Source organism: Cetorhinus maximus, chromosome 9, assembly GCF_964194155.1.
Source record: "Cetorhinus maximus chromosome 9, sCetMax3.hap1.1, whole genome shotgun sequence".
Taxonomy (NCBI): domain Eukaryota; kingdom Metazoa; phylum Chordata; class Chondrichthyes; order Lamniformes; family Cetorhinidae; genus Cetorhinus; species Cetorhinus maximus.
Genome location: NC_135887.1, coordinates 75,479,864 through 75,503,813, shown reverse-complemented (window position 1 = coordinate 75,503,813; position 23,950 = coordinate 75,479,864). Strand labels below are relative to the sequence as shown.

Genomic DNA, 23,950 nt, shown 5'->3' with positions numbered 1-23,950 from the left:
GAGGTGACTCTATTGGACAAATTACTCTTTCTTGTCCCCTATACTTCAAGGGAATTAATGGGCCGAATCGTCTGAGGATTGGCAATCATTGTTGGATTGCCGCTCCGCTCCTATCTCCTTACCCTACACCAGAGGTCCACATTCTTGGCCAGGCCTCCTGAGAAATGTGGAGCGTACCTGCTCCTGTAGTCCTTCCCTCGTACTGTAGGAGCTTCGGGGGAAGCGACGTCATGCCTCCTTTTTATGGCACTAGCTGCCTGTATTCTGGGACGTTTAAACGCGCCCAAAGCTACTTTGAGAAACTACAGAGAGAAGATAAGGTTAAGTGGGTGAGGGAGAAGGGTGGGTTGCAGGTGGGTGCAGTGTAGTCGGCGGGGTTAGGGTTGGTATTTGCGGGGGGTCGGGAGTGGTATTCAGGTGGTGAGGTAGCTGGGGGTTAATCGGGGTTGGGGTGGGTAGTCGGGAGAGGGGGGGGGTGGGGGGGGTTTAATAATATAGTTACGTAGGACTTAGAGCTGCTTTTAAACCTTCTAACTTTTCCTGGGTAACTATTCTGCTAAGTAAGCCCAAACCATCTCAGTCTCTGACTCTAACTCAGAATTTTGGAGGGTTCCAGAGGCACGGTAATTGTCCATCGAGATTCCAAACTTCCCAGGCAATTCCCGCATAGTCAGTGTGCCGGGCTTCCGAGGGGTTCCCCAGCATATTTTGGGGGTGATCTCCGGGGTACAACTATCCGGAGAATGGAAGTTCTGGAACAATGACTTGCCATTACATAACATTAAAAAATTGTTTCCAAGTATTAAAAATGGGGAATAATAAATAAGAAACTCAGCCTTGTGCTGCGTTTTCTTTTCAGGGAGATGACTACTAGCAATCTTATGGGTGCAGCAGGCTTGAAGGGCCGAATGACCTACTCTTGCTCCTAATTTGTAAGTTCATAACCCAGTGGAACGTCAGGGACTCCACTGTGCCTTGCCAAAATCACTTGGTAAGTTAATTTAATTGCAGGAGTCAAACAGATGTTTTCACGTAAAGCCATGAAGAACCTTTGTTAGTGAAAAAACAGCAGAACGCTGAAGTTCCATTTGAGTGTTCGGAACTGTTCTCCACTGGGCAGCAGGTCTAACCCTATCATTGTAACCTCCTCCAGTCCTACAATCCTCCAAGATATCTCAGCTCCTCTAATTCTGGCCTGTTGAGCATCATCGACTTCCATCGCTCACCAAAGGTGCCTTCAGCTGCTTAGCGGCTAAAGTTCTGGAATTCCCTTCCTAAACCTCTCTGCCTCTCTCTTTTCCTTTAAGGTGCTCCCTAAAATCTCTCTTTATGAGTAAGCCTGATCCAATGTCTTATGTGGCTCCATGTCAAGTTTTGTCTGGCAGCATAGCTGTGAAGCTAATGGGGCTGCATTCATTGTTACATAGGATATACAACACAGAAACAGGCCATTTGGCCCACCAATCCATGCCAGTGTTTATGCTCCACTCGAGCCTCCTCCCATCTTTTCTCATCTCCATCTACCATCGTAAACATTTATTCCCTTCTCCCTTAGACCCTTGTCTTGTTTCCTCTTAAATGCAACTACATTATTCACTTCCACCACTCTGTATATCGTAACGAGTTCCATATTCGCACCACTCTTTGGATAAAGATGTTTCTTTTGAGTTCCATATTGGATTTCTTGGTGACTATCTCATACGGATGGCCTCTAGTTATGCTCTTCCCTACAAAAGGGGAATCCACTCTAAAATTATGAAAAGTTTTGATAAAGGTCCCTATTAGGTCACCCCTTAGACTTCGTTCTTCAAGGGAGAAGGGACTCAGCCTTTCAATTCTTTCCTGATAAGTATACCCACACATTTCTGGTATCACCATTGTAAATCTTCTCTGCAACCTCTCCAATGCTGCTATATCCTTTTTATACGGCGACCAGTACTCATAAGTGTGGCCTAACCAAAGTTCAATAAAGGTTTAGCACAACTTCCCTACTTTTCAATTCCATCCTTCTAGGAATAAACCAAGGCCGGGATTTCTTGGTCCCACCTGCGGTGGGAATCATCGCGGGCGGGATGGAAAATTTGATTGACCATCCAAATGTCCATGGACTTCGGGCAGGAATTTCTGGTCCCATGGCGGGCAGGATCGAAAAATCCTGGCCCTAGTGTCTGGTTTGCTTTTTTTTTTTAAATGGCCTTGTTAATCTGTGGCACAACTTTCAGTGATTGTAGTATTTGTACTCCAAGATGCCTTTGTTCCCCTACCCCACCAAGACTTGCCTCTTCCTGTCTTGCTTGTTGCTAGTCCGACCAGAAGATCTTCTGTCATTTAGTATATCACATTTGTCTGCCTTGTGCCATCCTCACAATTGCATTATATTGTGTCTGCAACCATTTTATGACGTCCATCATCTGACATTGCCTAGGTTGACCCCTCCTTTCTGCTGCCCTCCACTTTGCCCTCTAACAGAGATCTCTGTAGCTTTTCAACTCTGATAAAATGGTTGAAAGACTGACATTTTTCTTCTCTATGTTGCTTTTTAGAGTTCTTTTTGCTTCGAAATCTCAAACTCCCCTTCATTTGTCTTATGGGCTATATATGGAATTTTATGCATACTTCTTAGCATTCACATTTCAAAGATCTTTATTTTCTTCCATAGATCTTTACTTATTGTCCAGCTTTCTGAGGAATGACTTGCATCTTCCGAGTAATAAGGAACCTCCCTGTTTTTCCTACTAAAATGTACTACCTCCTCAAGATTACCCATCTCCCCCAATTTGGTGTCATATGTAAATTTAGAAATTGTGTTTCTGATTCCAAATAATTAATGTAAATTGTGAACAGCAGTGGTCTCAGCACTGATCCTTGTGGAACACCACATCCCACCTTCTGCCACTCGGAATAACTAGCCTATACTCACTCTACTTTCTGTCTTGAAGCCCCAGCTAGCAATCCATTCTGCCACTTGACTTCACATTCTCTGAGCTTATTCATTAGTCTATTATGGGGCATCCGATCAAGTGCTGCTTCAATCAATCATACCATTAAGCTCATTAAATAGCAGTGATGATTTGTGATTATAAAACACAACAGGCTTTTTATTGAGGGTCCGACTTACCCGTTGTAAGTCATTGTTCTTTACTGCGTGGAGAAGGTGCTCATCTGCACAAAAAAAACAACGGTTACTACTGAATACTGCAACAAGAGAAAATAAAACAAGTGTATCCTTCAAAAACATGGCTCCCTGAAATTCTGCTGACAGTCTATTGATCAGCTGCCATAACCCCCAGAAAATGTTCAAAATAACTATTTTCAGCCACTCACTGGGAGGGCTCGGATAGCCTCCTTTGGCATTGTGGGGGAAGATCAGTAAAACCAATGTGGAATTTTAGGACCCTCTTTTTTGAGCCAATCGTTCAGTTTTCTGAACTCCAAATGCCTTATACCACATAGGCACATTTTCCAATTCTTAAAAAAACCATGCAAATGTTATTTGAACACCAAAAACATTTCTATTCACAGTATTCTAAATGCTTTTGGTAGTATGACATTATAATGTCCGTTCAGTACATTGGGGCTAAAAGTGGATTGTGCAGGTGGTAGCACTCATGCCTTTGATTCAAAAGGTTCTAGGTTCCAGTCCCGCTCCAGGACTTGAGTACAAAAATCAAGGTTGGCACTCCAGTTCGGTACTGAGTGGGCTGCACTGTTGGAGGTGCTGTCTTGCGAACGAGATGTAAGGCGAGGCCCCATTTGCCTGCACTGGTGGAGGTAAAAAAATCCCATGATACTATTTCAAGAAACAGTGGGAGAATTATCCCCGGTGACCTGGCCAATATTTAACCCCCAGTCACCATCACAAAAAGCAGATTACTTGGTCATCATCACACTACTGTTTGTGGGAGCTTGCTGTGCGCAAATTAGCTGCTGCATCTCCTACATACTTCATTGGATGTAAAGTGCTTTGAGAGATCAGGTGGTCATGAAAAATGTAAGTCTTTCTTTTTTTCAAAGCCATGTGATGACACACACAGTTATATCAACATGCCGAAACTGAGTGGCTGTCATCGAAAATACAGACTCAAAGGGCAAGATAGAAAAGGGAAGGAAATACTAAACATTACACTAAAACCTTTGTTTCGAACTCCTCCCCAGCACTGTAAGGGATTGAAATTGCATTGTGTGTTATTTTTAATATATTGGGTAACACTTCTTCATGCAATTACTGTCTTAGCAGCTTTTAACCTGTTTAAAACAGATTGCTTAAAATAACTTGCCAATCTTACACAGACCAACAACTTTATTAAATGGTGCAGGCAAGATTTTGATGCAAACATTTAGCAAATGTGCAGATTTCAATTTGTCAGAGTTGAATGATATCAACATCATCCAACCTGGAACATTGAGAGCTTTGTAAACAGTAGCTTAGATTTTCTGATAGAGTTGCAATTTCCTACTTAAAAAATAGGTGATCAGTGGCATTAAACAATGTTGATTGAAAAATCTCCATTTGTATTCTGTGTGGCTGTAACATGCTTCCAGCCGTATGCTACTGCTGTGTTAAAGGCAAAAATGTTCTACTAAACACATGCTATTGCCATATTACTGGATATAACATGTTCCTAGACACATAATGCACTCCTAGACGCATTCTATTGACATGTCATTGGCTGTATTTCAGTCTGTAAACCCTTCCCATTAACATACTGCTAATGTCTTGCAATCTGTAGGCTTAAACCTCGGTTTACAGCAATATGCAGTTCTGTAGGTCCTATCTTTACAACAATTTCACTGAGTTCAAGGGTCTGAATGTCATGGAGCACGTAGTAGCAATGGGCCCAATGCTGCTAGACCTTGGTCAGGTTCAGGCATCCCCGAATACCTGTGGTTTTCAGTTGAGACAGTTCATTTTCTCAGGTGTGAGAAACGATCCAAACAATTGAAACTTGCTTTTAAGATTACAGCTCAGAGCTTGCTGGAAATGTGCTGTTAATTGAGGTGATATTTAGATGCAACAAGCTGCACCTGTGAAACTCAGCGAGCCAAATCCAGTTTAAAAATCCCTTCAAAGCAGGCTACGAGCCAAAATAAACAAGACAGTTTTCCTCATCTTGGTTTCTTTAGATTGGTTTTCAAAACATAGAAAATTCTTCATTTGGGGAAACTGAAGACAGGACCCATTTTTCCAGAGGGGATTACAATAGAAAACAGACCCACTTTATTTAACTATTTGTGCCCTAAAACACAAATTATCTAGTCATTAGTTATTTCATTTCTGTTTGTGGAACCTTGCTGTGTGCAAATTGACTGATTTTCTATGTTAAAATAGTAACTGCACTTCCTAAGTACTTCATCGACCATAAAGCACTTTGGGATGCCCTGATGTCGGGAAAGGTGCTATCTAAGTATAAATTCTCTCTTTACTGAATCTCCAAGTCCATGATACCAACATTATTTGAACAGTAAACACTGGGTGAATGGCTGTTGGGAAAGCAAAGTGGCTCTATGCATTGATAAAAGCTAAATACTGCGGATGCTGGAAATCTGAAACAGGAAAAGAAAATGCTGGAAAAATTCAGCAGGTCTAGCAGCATCTGTGGAGAGAGAAACAGAGTTAACGTTTTGAGTCCGTATGTCCATATTTTGCTTTTATCACAGAATTTGCTTTTAGCTTAGTGTGCTCTGAAGAAGGGTCATATGAATTCTAAACATTAACTCTGTTTCTCTCTCCACCGAGAGAGACCTGCTGAGTTTTTCCAGCATTTTCTGTTTTTGACTCTCTGCACTGGATGCCTCAACAGCTGTTTTCTGTACCTCAGCTACCAACTTCATGAAAAGTGTGCCTGCAAGTTAGGCATATTTAATGAGTGTACAAAACAATAATGGTATGAATTCCAAAAGTTCTATGGGTAGCTTTTCTTGTCTCAGTAGCCCATTCACATTTTATTTTACAACAAGAACAAATACTTATATTTATATAGCACCTTTAATGTGATAAAACATGTCAAAGTGCTTTAAAGGAGCATTAATATGACACAGAGCCACATAAGGAGATTCTAGGTCAGACAACCAAAAGCTTGGTCACAGGTAGGTTTTAAGGAGTGTGTTAAAGGAGGAAAGTGAGGTGGAGGGAGGGTATTCCAGAGCTTAGGGCCTAGGTAAATGAAGGTGCAGCCATCAATGGTGCAGCGATTAAAATCAAAGATGCTCAACAGGCCAGAATAGAAGAACAAAGATAACCCAGAGGCTTGTCGGGTTGGATGAGATCACAGAGATAGGGAGGGGTGAGGCCATGGAGGGATTTGAAAACAAGGATGAGAATTTTAAAATCAAGATGTTGCTTCAACAGTAACTAATGCAGATCAGTGAACACAAGGGTAATCAGTACTTCGTGAGAGCTAAGATGCGGGAAGCAGAGTTTTGGATGACCTCAACTTTCCAGAGGGTAGAATGTGGAAGACCAGCCAGGAGTGCACTGGAATAGTCAAGTCTAGAGGTAACAAAGGTATGGATGAGGGTTCCAGCAGCAAATGAGCTGAGGTAGGAGCGAATGCAGGTGGAAATAGGCAGTCTCAGTAATGACCTGAATATATACCACCACTATGCATCAGGGCACAGGAGTAGAGTAGCCCAACATTGCCTCATGATCAGCACCTGAAGTATGTCTATAAAAACATTGGTCCTGGTGGAACATATGGAACCAGAAGTGCTTAAAGGGTCCATTCACCATGCCAGATTCAGCAAAGTCCGCTCGCCATTCAATCTTCAGCTGTAGAATCCATTCAAAAATTAGTTCTCCTGGACTTTCTGTCTCATCTTTCATCCCTCATTCAAATTAGGTAAAGTGACTCCCATGGGAAAATAGCGCGTGGTTGACCCCTGAGCTGCTGGCACAGGCCAGCTCAGCCATCAAGGCTTGAAAGTGGGAACTGCTTACACCTGGCCGTTTCAGGATGTGAACTAGAAATTCAAAGCTGTGACCTTTGACAGATGAATGCACACAGTCCAGCACTGGGCTAGATTGAACACTGACTTCATGCATGGAATCCTTTGTGCTGTCCTTTTCTGTACTTCATGTCAGAGGAACACATTTGTAGAGCTGAGAGTTTGCACAGTCAGCACCTTCAGAAAAGCAGACCAGGATTTCATGGATAAAATCCAAAACGTCACCAAAACATATCTTAATAATGATCCGGTACATCCTTTGAGATCCACTTATTGAAAATCTTCCTTACAGGCATAGAGCGGACACAGCTACTATAACCCAACTGAACATTGCTTTTCTTATCTGTTGACACAGTTCTAGTTTAATGTTGATTAAATTATAAAACAAAATGTGCAATCAAGGGTACAACAGGCTCAGTTTGGCCGACATCAGGTATTTCCCCCTTCTGCTTCAGTGCCAAGGTTACGACATAAACCAAACTCTTGCAGCACAATATAGCTTTGTTACACATACAGATGTTAAATCTCTGTGAAACACTACCTGTGACATAGAGAATCTTTTATGTAATAGTGTTGGACTCCTGTTCATTTATTCATCTCTGTAAAAATGGTGCATTAATTATGCAGTTACATAACCCTGTAAAACAGTGAGATCCAATAATCTTATGCATAATTTATGCATAATGAAGTAAAATGGCTTTACCTAATAGATCTGAATATGAAGAAAGATGAAAGAGCATCAATTTTTAAAACTGATCCATTCTTTCAAATCTAATTCTCAAACAGAAAAGAGTAATGGGCCGGCCTACCTCCTTCTCTGTTTTCATTCACAATTTTATTTCTTTCTGCCAAATTATTTTTGTTATTCATTCATGGGATGTGGCTAGGCCCGTATTTATTGCCCACCCCTAATTGCCCTTGAGAAGGTGGTGGTGAGCTGCCTTCTTGAACCACTGCAGGCCATATGGTGTAGGTATACCCACAGTGCTGTTAGGAAGGGAGTTCCAGGATTTTGACCCAGCGACAGTGAAGGAATGGTGATATATTTCTAAGTCAGGATGGTGTGTGGCTTGGAGGGGAACTTCCAGCTGGTGGCATTCCCATTTGTCTGTTGCCCTTGTCCATTTAGGTGGTGGTGGTCGTGGGTTTGGAAGGTGCTGTCTAAGGAGCTTTGGTGAATTCCTGCAGTGCATCTTGTAGATGGTACACAATGCTGCCACTGTGCGCCAGTGGTTGAGGGAGTGAATGTTTGTGGATGGGGTGCCAATCAAGTGCTTTGTCCTGGTTGTGTCGAGTTTCTGAGTGTTGTTGGAGCTGCGCTCATCCAGGCTAGTGGAGAGCATCCCATCACACTCCTGACTTGTGCATTGTAAATGGTGGACAGGCTTTGGGGAGTCAGAAGGTGAGTTGCTCGCTGTAGGATTCCTAGCCTCTGACCTGATCTTGCAGCTGCAGTATTTATATGGCTAATCCAGTTTAGTTTCTGGTCAATGGCAAATCCCAGGATGTTGATAGTGGGGGATTCAATGATGGTAATGCCATTGAATCTCAAGGGGTAATGGTTAGATTCTTTCTTGTTGGAAATGGTCCTTGCCTGGCACTCGTGTGGCCCAAATGTTACTTGCAGCTTGTCAACCCAAGCCTTAATATGGTCCTGATCTTGCTGCATTGGGACATGGGCTGCTTCAAATGGTGCTGAACATTGTGCAATCATCAGCGAATATTCCCACTTCTGACCTTATGATGGAAGGAAGGTCATTGATGAAGCAGCTGAAAATGGTTGGGCCTAGGACACTACCCTGAGGAACTCCTGCAGTGATGTCCTGGAACTGAGATGATCGACCTCCAAGAACTACAAACCATCTTCCTTTGTGCTAGTTATGACTCCAACCAGTGGAGAGTTTTCCCTCCGATTCTTCCCTGGCTCCAGTTTTGCTAGGGTTCCTTGATGCCACACTCGGTCAAATGCTCTCTTGACGTCAACAGGATGGAGGGTATCCTGGATGTGAAGACGGGACTGTGTCTCCATAAGGACTGTGCGGTGGTCATTCCTACTGATACTGTCATGGACAGATGCAGCTGCAGGAGGCAGATTGGTGAGTGTGAGGCCAAGTATATTTTTCCCTCTTGTTGGTTCCCTCACCACCTGCCGCAGACCCAGTCTAGCAGCTATGTCCTTTAGGACTCGGCCAGCTCAGTCAGTAGTGGTGCTACCGAACCACTCTTGGCGATGGACATTGAAGTCCTCCACCCAGAGAACATTCTGTGCCTTTGCCACCCTCAGTGCTTCCTCCAAGTGGTGTTCAACATGGAGAAGTACTGATTCATCAGCTGAGGGGTAGCGTTACATGGTAATCAGCGGCAGGTTTCCTTGCCCATGTTTGACCTGATGCCAGAGACTTCATGGGGTCAGAAGTCAATGTTGAGGACTCCCAGGGAAACTCCCTCCTGACTGTATATCACTGTGCCACCACCTCTGCTGGGCCTGTCCTGCCGGTGGGACAGGACACACCCAGGGATGGTGATGGTGGTGTCTGGGACATTATCTATAAGGTGTGAATCCATGAGTATGATTATGTCTGGCTGTGAGACAGCTCTCCCAAATTTGGCATAAGCCCCCAGGTGTTAGTAAAGAGGACTTTGCCGTGGTCATTTCTGGGGCCTAATTTCAATGCTGGGTGGTCCGTCCAATTTAATTTCTCAGACTTTCTAACGGTTTGATACAACTGAGTGGCTTGCTAGGCCCATTTCAGAGGACAGTTAAGAGTCAGCCACATTGTTGTGGGTCTGGAGGAGTAACGTGTAGGCCAGACCAGGTAAGGACAGTAGATTTCCTTCCCTAAAAGATATTAGTGAACCATATGGGTTTTTACAACAATCGACAATGGTTTCATGGCCATCATTAGGCTTTTCATTCTAGATTTTTATTGACTGAATTCAAACTCTACCATTAACCAGTAAGTTCTGGAGATTCACAACGAATTATCACATTCCTTAGATAATATCACCACCTTCAACACCCACCTTTAAGCCAGCTTATATTTCACCTCTCTTCTATTTTTACTTAGTTCTGTTGAAGGGTCATTCGGACTCGAAACGTTAACTGTGTTCCTCTCCGCAGATGCTGCCAGAGCTGCTGAGTTTTTCCAGGTATTTTTGTTTTTGTTTTGGATTTCCAGCATCCGCAGTTTTTGCTTGTACCTTTCAATCTGCTGAATTTGCTGACCAATTTGTACATTAATGATGGCATGCACTGCTAACACACTGTTATTTTTCCAGCAAGATCTGTTCTATTATATATTAGAATGCAGGCTGTACTTCAACAAACTACAATATCAAGCAGGTCATGTCAGCTTAAGCGAAAGAAAAAGAACACTGTTGGTCTTCTAAATGAATGAAGCAAGCCAGGTCTGAGTGTAGGATATATCAGCTATAATCATCATTTCTGTGGGCCATTGGCCCAGATTTAGCAGTCAGCAGCGAACGAACGGTACTCATTGTTCACAACCCACAGGTTTTTAGTAGGATTTTGTGCAGCAACTTAAGCTATTAGAAATCAATTTCTCATTCTTTCTAGGGACCAGAGACCTATTTGAACAGTGTCAGCAACAGTGTGCCTCTTCAATCAGTGAGGTTGAAGAAACCTCAATGAGACAACAGAGTCTAAGCCTGGAAGTGTAAGTTAGAAGATTTAATTCAATGTAAAATGATGTGCAGACATCAAAATCAAGAGGGAGAAATAAATATGCGATTAAGATTGAAAGATAGAAGAGACAGGAAAAGAAAAAATAAAAACTTTACATTTTAAAAATCTTCAACAATAATTAAAATCTGAAGGAATGGGACTCCACACTTGCCAAACTTAATTTTCAGTGCCAGAGAAGTTGTTTGGCAATAATTAAGACTTATCATACTGTTAAAGGCTCACTTTTATTTGAATGGACTAACATTAAGTTCTTCTGGTATGTTTACAGGGCAACAGGTGGTTATGTATCACAACCTCACACCCTTCAGGCTGGATTTTACCAATCCTCTGGGGGAGAGTTGGGAGGCAGGGTGGACCAAAAAATGGCCAAGGAAGGCAGAGTTGGAGTGCCCAATGTCTTATAGCTGCCATTCCATTTTGCCAGCAGTGGGGAAGGTGGAGGACAGCCCTCCTGCCCAGAGACAAATTGAGTCACTTAAGTAGACAATTAAGGGCTTCTTCCTGCTGCTGCTGGCATTTTAACAGCAACAGGTCAGTCCGCCGCCCTACGGGGAGACTGCCTGGTGAACCCTCAGGTTGAGGCCCCTCCGAATCAAACATACTTTGGTTCATGACAGGGCCCACCAGTGGCAATGGCCACCCAGTGGTAATGGCAGTGCTTGCCCTCACCAAACCACTCCACCAAAAGCATGCCAGGGCCTGCCTGACTGGTCCCAGTGGCCTCAGACCCCATATATCTGGTTGGCATCCAACCATGCTACCCTCATCTGAAGTGGCCATCGCCTGGCAGTGTTACTGAAGCTGAACTGCCAGCCATCCAACTGGCCAGCAGGCTCCTGAGGAAGACTGCCTATCCTTTAAGAGCCGGCAGCAGCCGATTAGTTGCTTGGCCCCTGTAAAATGAGGCTGAGTGCCCCGCAATTGGCTGAGGCAGAGTCACCCCCACCTTCCGGGCCTGCAAGATACTGGTGTAGCAAAGTTTGTAGAGGAACAGTGTAAAGTGGATTCCATGTTAACAGTGTACGTATAGATGCTGGAAGTCGCCATTTGATTTATTCCATATTAATGTCATTTCTGCCACAAAGTCTGGTTTATTATATGTTCCTTATGTTTTCTTAAAAGCCATGTCAAAGGTCTTTGACACAAAAAGCAGATTTTTGATGGGGAGCTGGTGATTAAGCTTTAGTGAGTGCACTTCACTTTCTCATGACCTTTGAATTGAAATATGTAAGAGCTGTCAGTTTTATTGTGCAGGTAAATTTTAGCTGTGCCTTTCAGTGTCCCATATGAACATGGCCATTTTAAGAAGGGAGTGGCCAAACTCAGGACTCCACACCGAATCTGTTTCAGGTTGAAGTTCTGGCATTCTTAAAGGGACAAATTTCTTTAGCCTGCGTCTTCTTGGGCATGGACAGGACAGAGTGGGCAGCCTGCCCCCACCTGTCTGCCTCATCATTCATCCTCCGATACCAAAGACGACAACCAGAATATTAGCTTATTGTTTGTAGTGAGTTCGGCTGATGTGACCGAATTTTGCTCAGAATGAGTGATAACAGTTTGTGTAGTGAAATCTTGATAATAGCTGGTTAGGAATCTTGATTTTTCACCCAATACTTCCACAGCTGCCTTTTATATTCAGCACCTGCAATGTAACAAACCTCGTAGTGCAAGGTGCCTCGATGGATAACTTTTTGCCATGCTTTATGTTGAACAAATTGTTTTAACCGATGGATGTCTATTTTGCATTGTTTTAAAGTCATTATTAAGCAATCTTTCTCTCTTCTTGCTGGCAACCACAAAATTGCTTCAATATTGTCAATGCAGCATCAAAGGTCCTCTTCAGGATTTGCTCATACGACATTCGCACCACATGACCTGACAGTGTGCCAATGCCACTCTAAGGAGCGTGCACAATGGTGACCCAAGGAGGACTCTACCTGGCCACCACTGAACACTGATGGTGGCAAGATTGAGATTGGGGCCAATGCGTGAGGGTGTGGGGTAAGGGGAAATCATGGCTGTGAACCTTATCTGTGCTCTGTGACATAATAGGCTGGAATTGAAGGGGCAGTGTACCAGTCTCTGCCCATCGCTGGGTGAATACCAGCAGTTGTGGATGAGGCCCATAAGTGGGCCAGAGACTTAATCAGAGCAGTGGCAAAGGCAGTGGGCTCCCCACCCATCCAATCAAATGCCACCCTCCCCCTGCCATCAAACTCGCCACGTGGGAGAGCATTAAATTCTGCCCAAAGTGTGGATAGTGGGGGAAGGGAAGCAACACCTCTGGCTTTGGCATTGTGACCTTGAGATGGGGGCTGTGGTCCATGATGAGATGAGAGAGGCTATTATATTTACCATTTAAGTTTCATCAAAGTGACAAGCACACTGATTACTGTTTGGTGTGGAAGGCCATTCCTTCACCAGATGTTTAACCTTAGGCTATCTATCCTCAGTTGACATCCATTTTCAACCAATTGCTGCTGTGATTTGACAGCAGGATCCTGAACAGGCAGTGGGGGCTGGGGAGGGAAAGCTGGCAGTGGGGGCTGGGAATGAGATGAAAGTGCACAGAATTCAGTCAGTGACGGAGGGAGAAGGGCACTACACAAAGGAAGGAAGGGAAAGCTAGAAGAAAGACAAAGGACAGCAAGAGATTGTTTCAGAAGGTATTGATCTCTCCAGCTTATCTACAAATTCTGACTCTGTGCACTTGAATTAGCATTTATCACACTCAATAGAAAAATGCACTTTTTCGCCATTACTTCATCACTTTGTTACCTGCCTGGTGACATAATTCAAAATCAAAGTGTCCTCAGAGTGTATGAGGTTTTCAATGCCTCTTACACATTGAAGCTATCCTATGTACTTTCGCTGTGCAGGAGAATAAACTGCATAACACAGTGGCTAATTTTTCACCTGAGCCTCAAGAACGGGTTATTTAAAAAATTCATTCACAGGCTGTGGGTGTCACTGGCAAGGTCAACATTTACTGTCCATCCATCATTGCCCTTGAGAAGGTGATGGTGGGCCGCCGTCTTGAATAAAGCTGAGTGGCTTACTAGGCCATTTCAGAGGGCAGTTAATAGCCAATCACATTGCTGTGGGTCTGGAGTCACATTACTGTTTGTGGGAGCTTGCTGCGTGCAAATTGGTTTTCACGTTTCTTACATTGTGACAGCGACTACAATTCAAAAGTACTTCATTGACCGTAAAGCACTTTGGGATGTCTAGTGGTTGTAAAAAGTGGTATTATAAATGCAAGCATTTCTTTTTTGCAGCCACGTTATAGGCTACATACAAGGCTGCCAGATTTCCTTCCCTAAAGGACATGAGTGAACCAGGCGAGTTTTTACAACAATCTATAGTTTCATGGTCATCATCACTATTACAAACCTTTTATTCCAAATTATATTTTTTATTAATTGAATTTAAATTTCCCAGCTGCTGTGGTGGGATTTGAATTCACTTCTCTGGATCATTAGTCCTGGCCTCTTGATTACTAGTCCAGTAACATTATAACTATGCTACTGTACTCCAGATGGATCTGCAGTGTTTACCTCACATTTCTATAGTGCCTTTTATGGCCTCAGGACATTACATAGAACCAAAGAAAAGTTACGGTGCAGGAAGAGGCCATTCAGCCCATCATGCCTGCACCGGCCAAAATGAGAAAAAAGAAACTAGCTACTCATTTTTAATCCCACTTTCCAGTGCCTGGTCCGTGGCCTTACAGCACTTCAGGTGCAGATCCGAGTACCTTTTAAATGAGTTGAGCGTTCCGGCCTCAACCACCAACTTTGGCAGTGAATTCCAGACGCCCACCAGCCTCTGGGTGAAAAGGTTTTCCTCATGTCCCCTCTAATCCTTCTACTAATCACCTTAAATCTATGCCCCCTGGTAACTGACTCCTCAGCTAGGGGAAACAAGTCTTTCCCATTTACCCTTTCTAGGCCTCTCATAATTTTGTACACCTCAGTTAGGTCACCCTTTAGCCTCCCCTGTTGTAAGGAAAACAATCCTGGCCTATCCAATCTCTCCTCATCGCTGCAATTTTGAAGCCCTGGCAACATTCTTGTAAATCTCCTCTGTACTCTCTCCAGAGCAATTATGTCCTTCCTGTAATGTGGTGACCCAAAGCAGTACACAAAATTCCAGCTGTGGCCTAAACAGCATTTTATACAGTTCCATCATTACATCCCTGCTTTTGTATTCAATACCTTGCCAAATAAAGGAAAACGTTCTATGTGCTTTCTTCTGAAGCTCTTCAAAGTGAAAGGAAATTTTGTAATGTTTAGAAATTATGATGACTAATTTGTGCAGAATAAATGAGATAATAACCGGTTAAATAGATACTGCAGTGTGCAACTGAGTTATACAGACCAAAACAACCTCAGGTTCAGTAGCTAGACTGTGTTCAGTTAGCTCATCTGTAAGATCACACATGACAGAGTTTGCCAGTTTCAGTAACTTCAGGGAACTGGGAGGGGGAACAAAAAGTGGAAAATTAAATTAGCAAAAAGTGTCTTTGATTACATCATGAGGTGAACTCCAGAACCACTAATTACTACTGAAATTACACTCACAACATATCCTTCCACTCAAATTTGTGCCTCTAGATCACTAACTTTATTTCTAATGCTAAGCACATTTAGTATTCATCATCAATCTTGCCCCAGTTCGTACTGCAAACAGCCAATTTTTTTTGGTGGTGCATTTAGGGTTCTAGAACTCTTCCGGCTTGGATTTGAGAGCACCGGTATTGTAGTGTGCATTCTGGAACTGCACAATCACCACATACACTATTTCCCACTCCGTCATGATGGCTAATCAGCCACTACCACTGAAGGCTGAAATTCCAACAGCAACTCACTTCAGCCTCATTCTCATGGCTTAAGGCTTCACTCTGAACACACTCAAATACAATGAGTAATAGTTGCATACAGTAAAAGCTGGCTAATTATATGAGGTTAGAACATATTTTACTTAGCAGTTATGATGATCTGGAATTCACTTCCTTAAAGGCTGGTGGAAGCAAATTCAATAGTAACTTTCAAGAGAAAACTGGATAAATAGTTGAAAAGGAAGCATTTGCAGGATAATGGGACAGCGCACCCCAAGAGCAGGCACAGGCACGATGGGCCAAAGGGTCTTTTTCTGTTCTGCATCATTCTATCATGGAAACAAAATCATCCCATTTACTTGTCTGGAGAAAATGAGGAATAGATCAGTGGCTGGACAAATATGCCCATTATTTCAAGGGCAATACAGCGCAAATATAGCAGGAATTTAACTCTGATGATCAATTGACATCCTGCCTGGGAGCTTTATCCATCACTGTACACAATTATGGCCTTGTCCATATCATAAACCTAGCTCACTTCTTCAAACAATGGAGGTTTAATGGCAAAACTAATTATTACTTTTAAAAAAGCTCCAAATTGTCACCCAGATGGGATGCTTGTAATTACATGGAATAGCTGAGCTCATTGATCAGTTTCAAACATGTCAAATGATTCCAAGTTGAATCTACATCAAGGACAATTGCAGCAATCAACCTCCATACATCAATGTCTTGTCCTGAGATGTGTACATCTGGCAGGTGATATATATTCTCTTCAGCTTGAAAAATTAGATAATAGTGCCAGGACTTTTACTGTATTCACCAGCAAGAAAGAATCCAACAAATAATCCATCACAGGAAAATCCTTCACCTTTGTCACAATACCATCATATTGCATTTACCCATTACACTTGCTGCACACTTGCACCACTTTGCAAGTCTCACACCCAAATTTGAAGGTCAGAATAACGTCTAAAATAATGCAATCATTGTCCTGGGCTCTGTGGTTGATAATGATGTAGAATTTGAAGCCTAATTGATTTTCTCACATAGAACCAGAGGGATCTGTAAAGTCACATCGGACATTTCTTAGGCTAATATTATACGAGTTGAAGTTTTACCAGGCTTATTCATAATGAATGCATTCCCCTGCGCATTTGGTATGAATGTGGCCATTACCAGGTTTCTTACTGAGTGATATGTGGGGTTCTGAATAAACACGTCACTGATAATTTGCTTTATTTTTGGCAGTCTTTGAAGTTTTCTGTCAGTAGCTTTGTGCTCTTTGATGGGAGTCCCTGTGGACTAGAAAGCAATGCTTATTATTTATTCCTCTGGGAGACTTTCAGCTCATGTTCAGCTTTGGTAACTCAGCGGAAAGCTGTAGATCAGGCTGGTCTGCAGTGAAGGATATGTGCACACAGTTTGATTCAATTTCAAAAGCACATTACCCAAAAGCTGCACGATAGCCAGGATCAGCACATCCTGATCACTCATTCACCAAAACACCCCTTTGTAGCTTCAAAACATTTCTCTCACTATACAGTCAAAAGGTGAATGCAGTAGGAAAGAAACGCCCCACAAACACTACATTAATGAAGCTATGTTCCCAAAAGATAAATTAACGCCTTACTTTTTTTTGTGTGAAAGAAAAACAAAACCCAAATACTGTGGAAGCTGGAAATGAAAACAAAAAGATACTGGAAATACCCAGCTGGTCAGATGGCATCTGTGGAGAGAAACAGAATTAAGGTTTCAGGTCAAGATGACCTTTCATCAGAATCCTTCTGAGGTTCAGAGTACTGATGGAAGGTCATCTCGACCTGAAACGTTAACTCAGTTTCTCTCCACAGATGCTGCCTGCCTTGCTGAGTATTTCCAGCAGTTTGTGTTTTTGGGACAGAAAGACAGACTTGTATTTTTATAGCCCCTTCACACACTTTCCAAAGCACTTCACAGCCAATTAAATGTAATGTAGGAAACACGGCAGCCGACTGTCGCACATCAAGGTCCTACAAACAGCAAAGTTACAGATAACCCGCTTTAGTGATGTTGGTTGTCACCGTTAGCTTTCAAAGTTAATTCATACATCGAGAAAATAACTGATTATAGGTAACAATACAGGTCAGGTGACGCCCCGACAACAGATGTGACTAGTATACCTGGTTATTCCACTGATTTGGTGATCAGTTGAGTTTGAGGTAGACAACAATAGCCATAACATCACAGTCTAAACTGCAAAAAAACCACAATTTCTTTTTCCCAAGACAAGGAAAATCAAGGGAGGAGTCTCCACAGGTTTATTTTGCAAATCAGCTGGTGGCTAGTTATGGAGCAGCAAGAGCCGAAAGCCAGTCCCTACCTCAACCTTTTGTGGGGGAAACTGACACAATGGAATGAGGAAAAAAATTACATTACGAAAGAGAAACCTAGTAGGTTTATTAGGCTGTAAACTGGTGCTGACCCACCTCCAGCCCTCTCCTGACCTGAGCTCTCATCAGGAGATGCTACAGTAATATCTGGTCACACTGCATGATGAATCAGTTCAAGACACAACTCTACATGAAGTCAATACATCACCATCACCACAAGAATGTAAGAGTATTAGTAAACCATTGTAATGCAGCAGCATTAGCATTTCAGTCATCAAAGTGAAGTGGCATGGGGGTGTGTAACACTTTCACACTTTACTTTCACTAGCCTCACAGGAAAAACTCCTCAGCGGTATAATTACAGATCTTCTCCTCCTTAACGTGGGTTGCCTCTACAGAGGGAGTGTTTTAAGCTGTGTAATGCCATGTTGAAGTACTCTGTGATTACAGGTTTTGTTACTGGCGGTGGTAGCGGTGGGAGCAGTTTGCGGTCATGTATTAGGAGCATGGCACTAGAAGCATCACACATAACATTAACATGCACTATGTTTGATTTCTCCCTGCTGTGTGAATAAGCCAGGATGACAACTCTGTAATCCATCAGCTAAATAAATGTTGCACAACTTGAGAGTCCTGCAGTTGCTGTTAATTGGTAACTTATTTTCCATTACTCCCTTCCCATATAAAAGAAAACTTAAAAGATAGATCTCTGTCGCCTGCTATGCTTTAAGTCCATTAAAATTCCCATTCTCTACAATGTCAATTGGGCAAGGGCCAGCGTGTAGGCCCTGTCCAATAAAGATCAAGGAGACATCAGGTGCGACGGTGGCTTGTGTTGAATTAGTTGTCAGCCGGAGTAGCAGAGGGGGCACTGAAATAATTGTGTCCTGGAAATGGGAAGGGATCCAATGTTAGCCTTCTGACCAGTAACCCTTGCTGGAAAGTGTGTACAGTAACAATGGGTGAGAACAGGATTTGGGTTGGCTATGAAGGCAGGCTCCCCTCTAGCGAGTCTGTTACAAAACTATCATATTTTTCATTATAGTATTGTGAGATATTTTAAGGTAGGTTTATGGTTGAGAGTGTTGATGGTTCTGTCTGTGTGACTGATTTAACTGAATTAGAGTCAGATATGCTGCAAGGTTAAAATTATCGGAAGGGTATTTGAAAAGCTAGTGAGTGACCTAGAGTATAAGGGTCAGTAGATGAGGTGTGAATGAAATTTAAATTTTAAGGTAAGTGGGGAGTTGTTTGATTTTCAACGGGATGGTGGGATGTTTACAATTAACAAGGTAAATAGGGCAAGATTACTATAGTTATTGTTCCCAAAAGGAACAAGGGCCATATTGACAACATGAAAAGTTTTTTATATTATGAGAAAAGTAAATTTCCAAAGGTATGTAGAACTTTCCAGAAATTTCCCCCTGTTGGGGGGAGGAGTGGGGGGGGGGGGGGGGGGGGGGGGGCTTTGAGCAGGGGCGAACCCTATTGGCGCCCGATTGGGTCTGTGCCGCCATTTTACCAGGGTGGGCCAATTAAGACCCGCCCAGAGTGACACTCGCCCGGAAGCGCTGAGCACTCCCTGTGCGGGCGGGGGGGAGGGGGGGGGAGACATTCCCTGAGAGGTTCCCTGCGCTCTTTTGCAGAGGTGCTTCAGGGAGATTTGTTTCAGTGCTAAAGTTTTAAATAAAGGGTTTTAGCGCTTTTAAAACATGTCCCCTCATGTGACACTATCACATGAGCTGGGACATGTCAAAGAATAAAAGTATAAATTTTTATCAGACTTTAAAACACTTCATGAAACCTCATCCCGCCTGTGGATGAGGTTTCATGAAAAATGCAAAGGCTGCCTGGGCTCTTCGCCTGCCCACCAACCTTAAGGTTGGATAGGCAGCTCATTAAATTGAGTTAATTAGGTTTTAAATGGCCTTAATAGGCCTTTGACAGTTCGGCGGGTGCGCAGTCAACTCGGCTGTGTGCCCACCAAACTGAAAATCTAAATGACACGCAGTGACATCGGGACGCCCGACCGATGTCACCGCGCGTCATTTTACACGTCATCCCCACCCCCGCTCGCCGACGGGAAAATTCTTCCCAATGGGATTTTACACATTAGAGAGAGAAAACATATATCAAGAAGGATGGAAGGTTATGGGGGTGTGACTGTGTAATATCTTGAAAGGTACACCGTATAAAGCAGCCTTGGGGAAAATCCTCTAGCCACTTTTGCAGAAGTCTGCTGTGTCCAGCAATTAAAGTTGTGTTAAAAGCCTTTGGAATTCCACGGTTGGGTGGGTGCTGTGGTAACCTTGCTGGACTGCTTATTTAAATTTAAAATCTATTTTGGACCGTTGCCTTAAAGGGGGTGCGTAGTTTGGAGTCAGGTTAATTAGGAATTTTGGGATTTGTTATAGTATTAAGTAACTGTATTCTTATGTATGTGTTTGAATTTTTTTCTTTTGTTAATAAATGTTTAGTGATATTAGTGGACTCACTACTTCTGAATTCAGTATACAAATATTCTCGTAATACATACAATTTGCAAAACCATTATGATAGCATGGCAAAGTTTCTCTTGTGGATTTGGTCCGCCTGGCACATATCACCTGCCATGTCAGAACAAGTCTCATGATAGAACAATCTATTGACACTTACTTACATACCACACATAAAGGAAGGCCATTTGGGGATAATATATTTCTCTTGGTCCCTTGGATCTTCCTCTCGTCTCTTCCCCTTCCTGTCACCTAGTCATGTTAGCTTTGATTCTTTCCTCTTGGTACTTGAGCCTGTGCTAATTTCTACCCCAACCTATCACTATTTCTCTGCCTCTCTACTCTCCTGACACCTTTCCAGGTTTGAATGCTCCTCAAATAAGCCCATAGTTATCCTCTGTAACTCTCTTACACTCACTGAGGGTTAACATCATTAACTCCCTCCCATCCTGTTCACCACATGCACCACTACCACTGCCACCTGCTGGCAGATCAAACTCTGCCTTTCTTTAATGAATTAATTTTTAGGATATGGCATCATTGGCAAAGCCAGCATTTATTGCCCATTCCTTAGGCTGGGGTTTTCCGGTCCTGTTGCGGGTGGGACACACCGCGGGTGAGGTGGCACCCCAGCGAAAGTCCGACTTGCGGTGGGATGGGAAGATTCTGGCGGCAGTGGGTGCGGAAAATCCTGCCCCTAGTTGCCCCTGAGGAGTTGGTTGAAAGCTGCCTTCTTGAGTGGCTGCAGATTGTATGGTGCAGGGCCCCCCACAATGTGATTAGATAGGATGTTCTTGGATTTTGGCCCAGTGACAATTAAGGAATGGTGGTATATATCCAAGTAGAGGTGAAGTGCGACTTGAAGAACTTCTCTGCTTTTCCCTCCAGAATGTCCGTTCACTTGTGAACAAAGCCCATAGTACCCATAACCTTATAGCGATGACTGTTTTAACATTCTGGCTTTGATTGGAACTTGGCTCATGGACGGTGACACCTAGCGCTTTATCAAAGCATCCCATCCTAGCTGGAGTTTCCACCTACCCAAACCTCTGTGGTGATCTGATCCTCATGACCAACTATCTCCTCAGTCTCTCCCTTACTCCTCAGACTTCCCCTCAGTTGAGCACTTCGAAATAGGTGTCTACTCCCCACCCAAGGCACACCCAGTCAACACTCCATTATCATTGTATCATCAAACTACCAGGAAGCTAAAAAGAAAACTAGATGTTTGTTGGTCTTTCTTTGTCTCATAATTCTATGTTCCTCGGTACTGTCAATGCCATACCCAAATATTTCCTTATTACTTCACCACCCACATTGCTCTTCCAACCGCATTTCCCATGGAGTCTGTATTTAGAAAAACCACTCCACCAAATCACTCATATTTACACTTTCAAACTCTCAATTGCTCAGCCTTTTGCCTGCCATTTACCATGCAGCTACTCTTTGCTTCCTCTTTAATTCCATACTTCTGACCCTATATCCCCTCTATCACAAAGACTGCCAACTTACACTTCCATAATAGTGGCTGTCACCGCACCTGCCTCAGTCCATCTGCTGCAGGAACCCTCATCCTTGGCCTTTGTCCAACCTAGACTTGGCTATTCCAATGCTCTACTGGCCCACTACAGTAAACTGGAGGACATCCAGAACACCGTTGCTCATATACTAACCTGCACTGAGTCCTGCTCACACTGCACACCTGGCTTCACTGGCCCCTACCAACATCTCAAATTTAAAATCCTCATCCATGTGTTTATATTCCTTTGTGGTCTTGCTCCACCCGCCTGATAACTTCTTCCAACTCACTGGTTCTCTGACTTTGGTCTCTTGTGCATCCTCAGCTCCTTTTACATCACCATTGGTGATTGTCAAATCAGCTGCTTTGGTCTGATGCTTTGGAATCCCTTCTCTAAATCTCTCCACCTCTCTCCCCCTCCTTTAACATTATTCTTCAAGCCAACCCCTTTAACGAACCTTTTGGTCCTTTTTTGGATCAGCATTCATTTTCTCCTTGAGCTTTTTGAAGCCCTCAGGGATTTTCTTCCTATATTAAAAGTACTTTACGAATGTAAAAAGGTGCTGTACATTAGCAATTTTAGGAGAAGATTTTGAATTTAAAATATTGTTAAAATGGCACATTCTATAACAATTAAATTGATGACCACTGTGGGCAGTTCAAGTTGCACAATCTTGGCTTCTGAAATATTGCACAACTCGCTCCCTCAAGCTGCACCACATGTTCAGTGTACTCTTGCTTTATACAGGACTCTTCCCAGAGTTACCTGGAATGGATTACAGTGCTCAAACTCCCTCATACTCAGGTGCAGACTAAGAAGAAAGGATGTTAATTATACTGTCAATCACTGATGCGATTGCGGAATTATTCAGCTGAGCCATGCTTGTCCAGAAACAGTCAAAATCCCCCTAGAGGCCGTGATCTGTCAGCTATGATAGAAGAATTGTTCATTGCCTGTAACTACTCATGTCTGACAATACTGCCATGCCCATATCTGTGACGGGAGCTGACAGACTGATGTTCCTGAGCCAGGCAGAAAGGCCCAGTCTGGATATTATAGGATTAAACTGAGTCAGAAAGATACATCTGAAGTAGTTTCTTCAGTTACCTACTGAACTCACTTACCGTTGAAAGCAGGAATTTAAAAAGAGAATTTAAACATTTCAGCACATTGGAGTTCCAACAATATATGGTGCAATGCACTAGGGGATAGGCACAAGTTTGACAATTGCTTTGGTTCTGTGGTAGCAGATTCGATTCTGAGTGAGAAGGCTGTGGGTTCAAGTCCCAGTCACAAGGACTTGAGCACCAAATCTAGGGTAACATGCCAGTGTAGTACTGAGGGAGTGCTGCATTGTCAGGGGTGTCATGCTTCAGATGAGACAATAAACTGAGGCCATGTCTCACAGGCTTATGTAAAAGAATCCAAAGCACTATTCAAAAAAGAGTGGGAGTTACCCCAGTGTCCTGGCCTATACTTATCATTCAACCAACATCGCTAAAACAGATTATATGATCATTATGTGGGACCTCGGCTGTGCACAAATTGATTTCCAGGTTTCCTATCTTACAGCAGTGACTATACTTGAAAATCTACTTTGTTGGCTGAAAAGCACTTTGAGACATCCTGAGATTGAAAAAGGTGCTACATAAATGCAACTACTCTCTTTCTTTCAATTCCACTGAAACCTGAATCCGAGCCGTGGCATTGTGGGGGGCCACCAAGTGGAAGCAGGGCAGCACCTCATCGACAGGGAGGAAAAATGGGATCAGCAGATACGTGCGAGCATGACTAAAATAATGTAGTTGGAAAATCTGGATCCACTGCCTAGGGTCAAACAGGCAGGGGCTATAGGAAAAGAGTGGGACGAATTGCATTGTTCCAACAAAACTATGTTCCATTGCAAACAAAAACTCAGCAAGAAAGATTCATCTGTGGCTTGCTAGGGAAGTATTAGGTTAAAAGAAGAGGTTTATAATGTTGCAAAGAATAGTAGTAAGTCTGAGGGTTAGGAGAATTTCAGAAGCCAGCAAGAGGTGACCAAAAAGTTGATAAAAGTAGAAAAAAATAGA

The 23,950-nt window shown here is 43.0% G+C and overlaps 1 protein-coding gene across 9 annotated transcripts in view; it reads right to left on the bottom strand.

Annotated features, from left to right (window-relative positions):
- dgkza (diacylglycerol kinase, zeta a) overlaps positions 1-23,950 on the bottom strand; it is a 562,825-nt gene that overhangs the window by 25,584 nt on the left and 513,291 nt on the right. For all 9 annotated transcript variants that reach the window (XM_078548888.1, XM_078548889.1, XM_078548890.1 and 6 more), the window contains one exon: positions 3,119-3,162. In XM_078548888.1, coding sequence (XP_078405014.1) covers positions 3,119-3,162 — 44 coding nt within the window. The remainder of the gene's footprint in view (positions 1-3,118; positions 3,163-23,950) is intronic.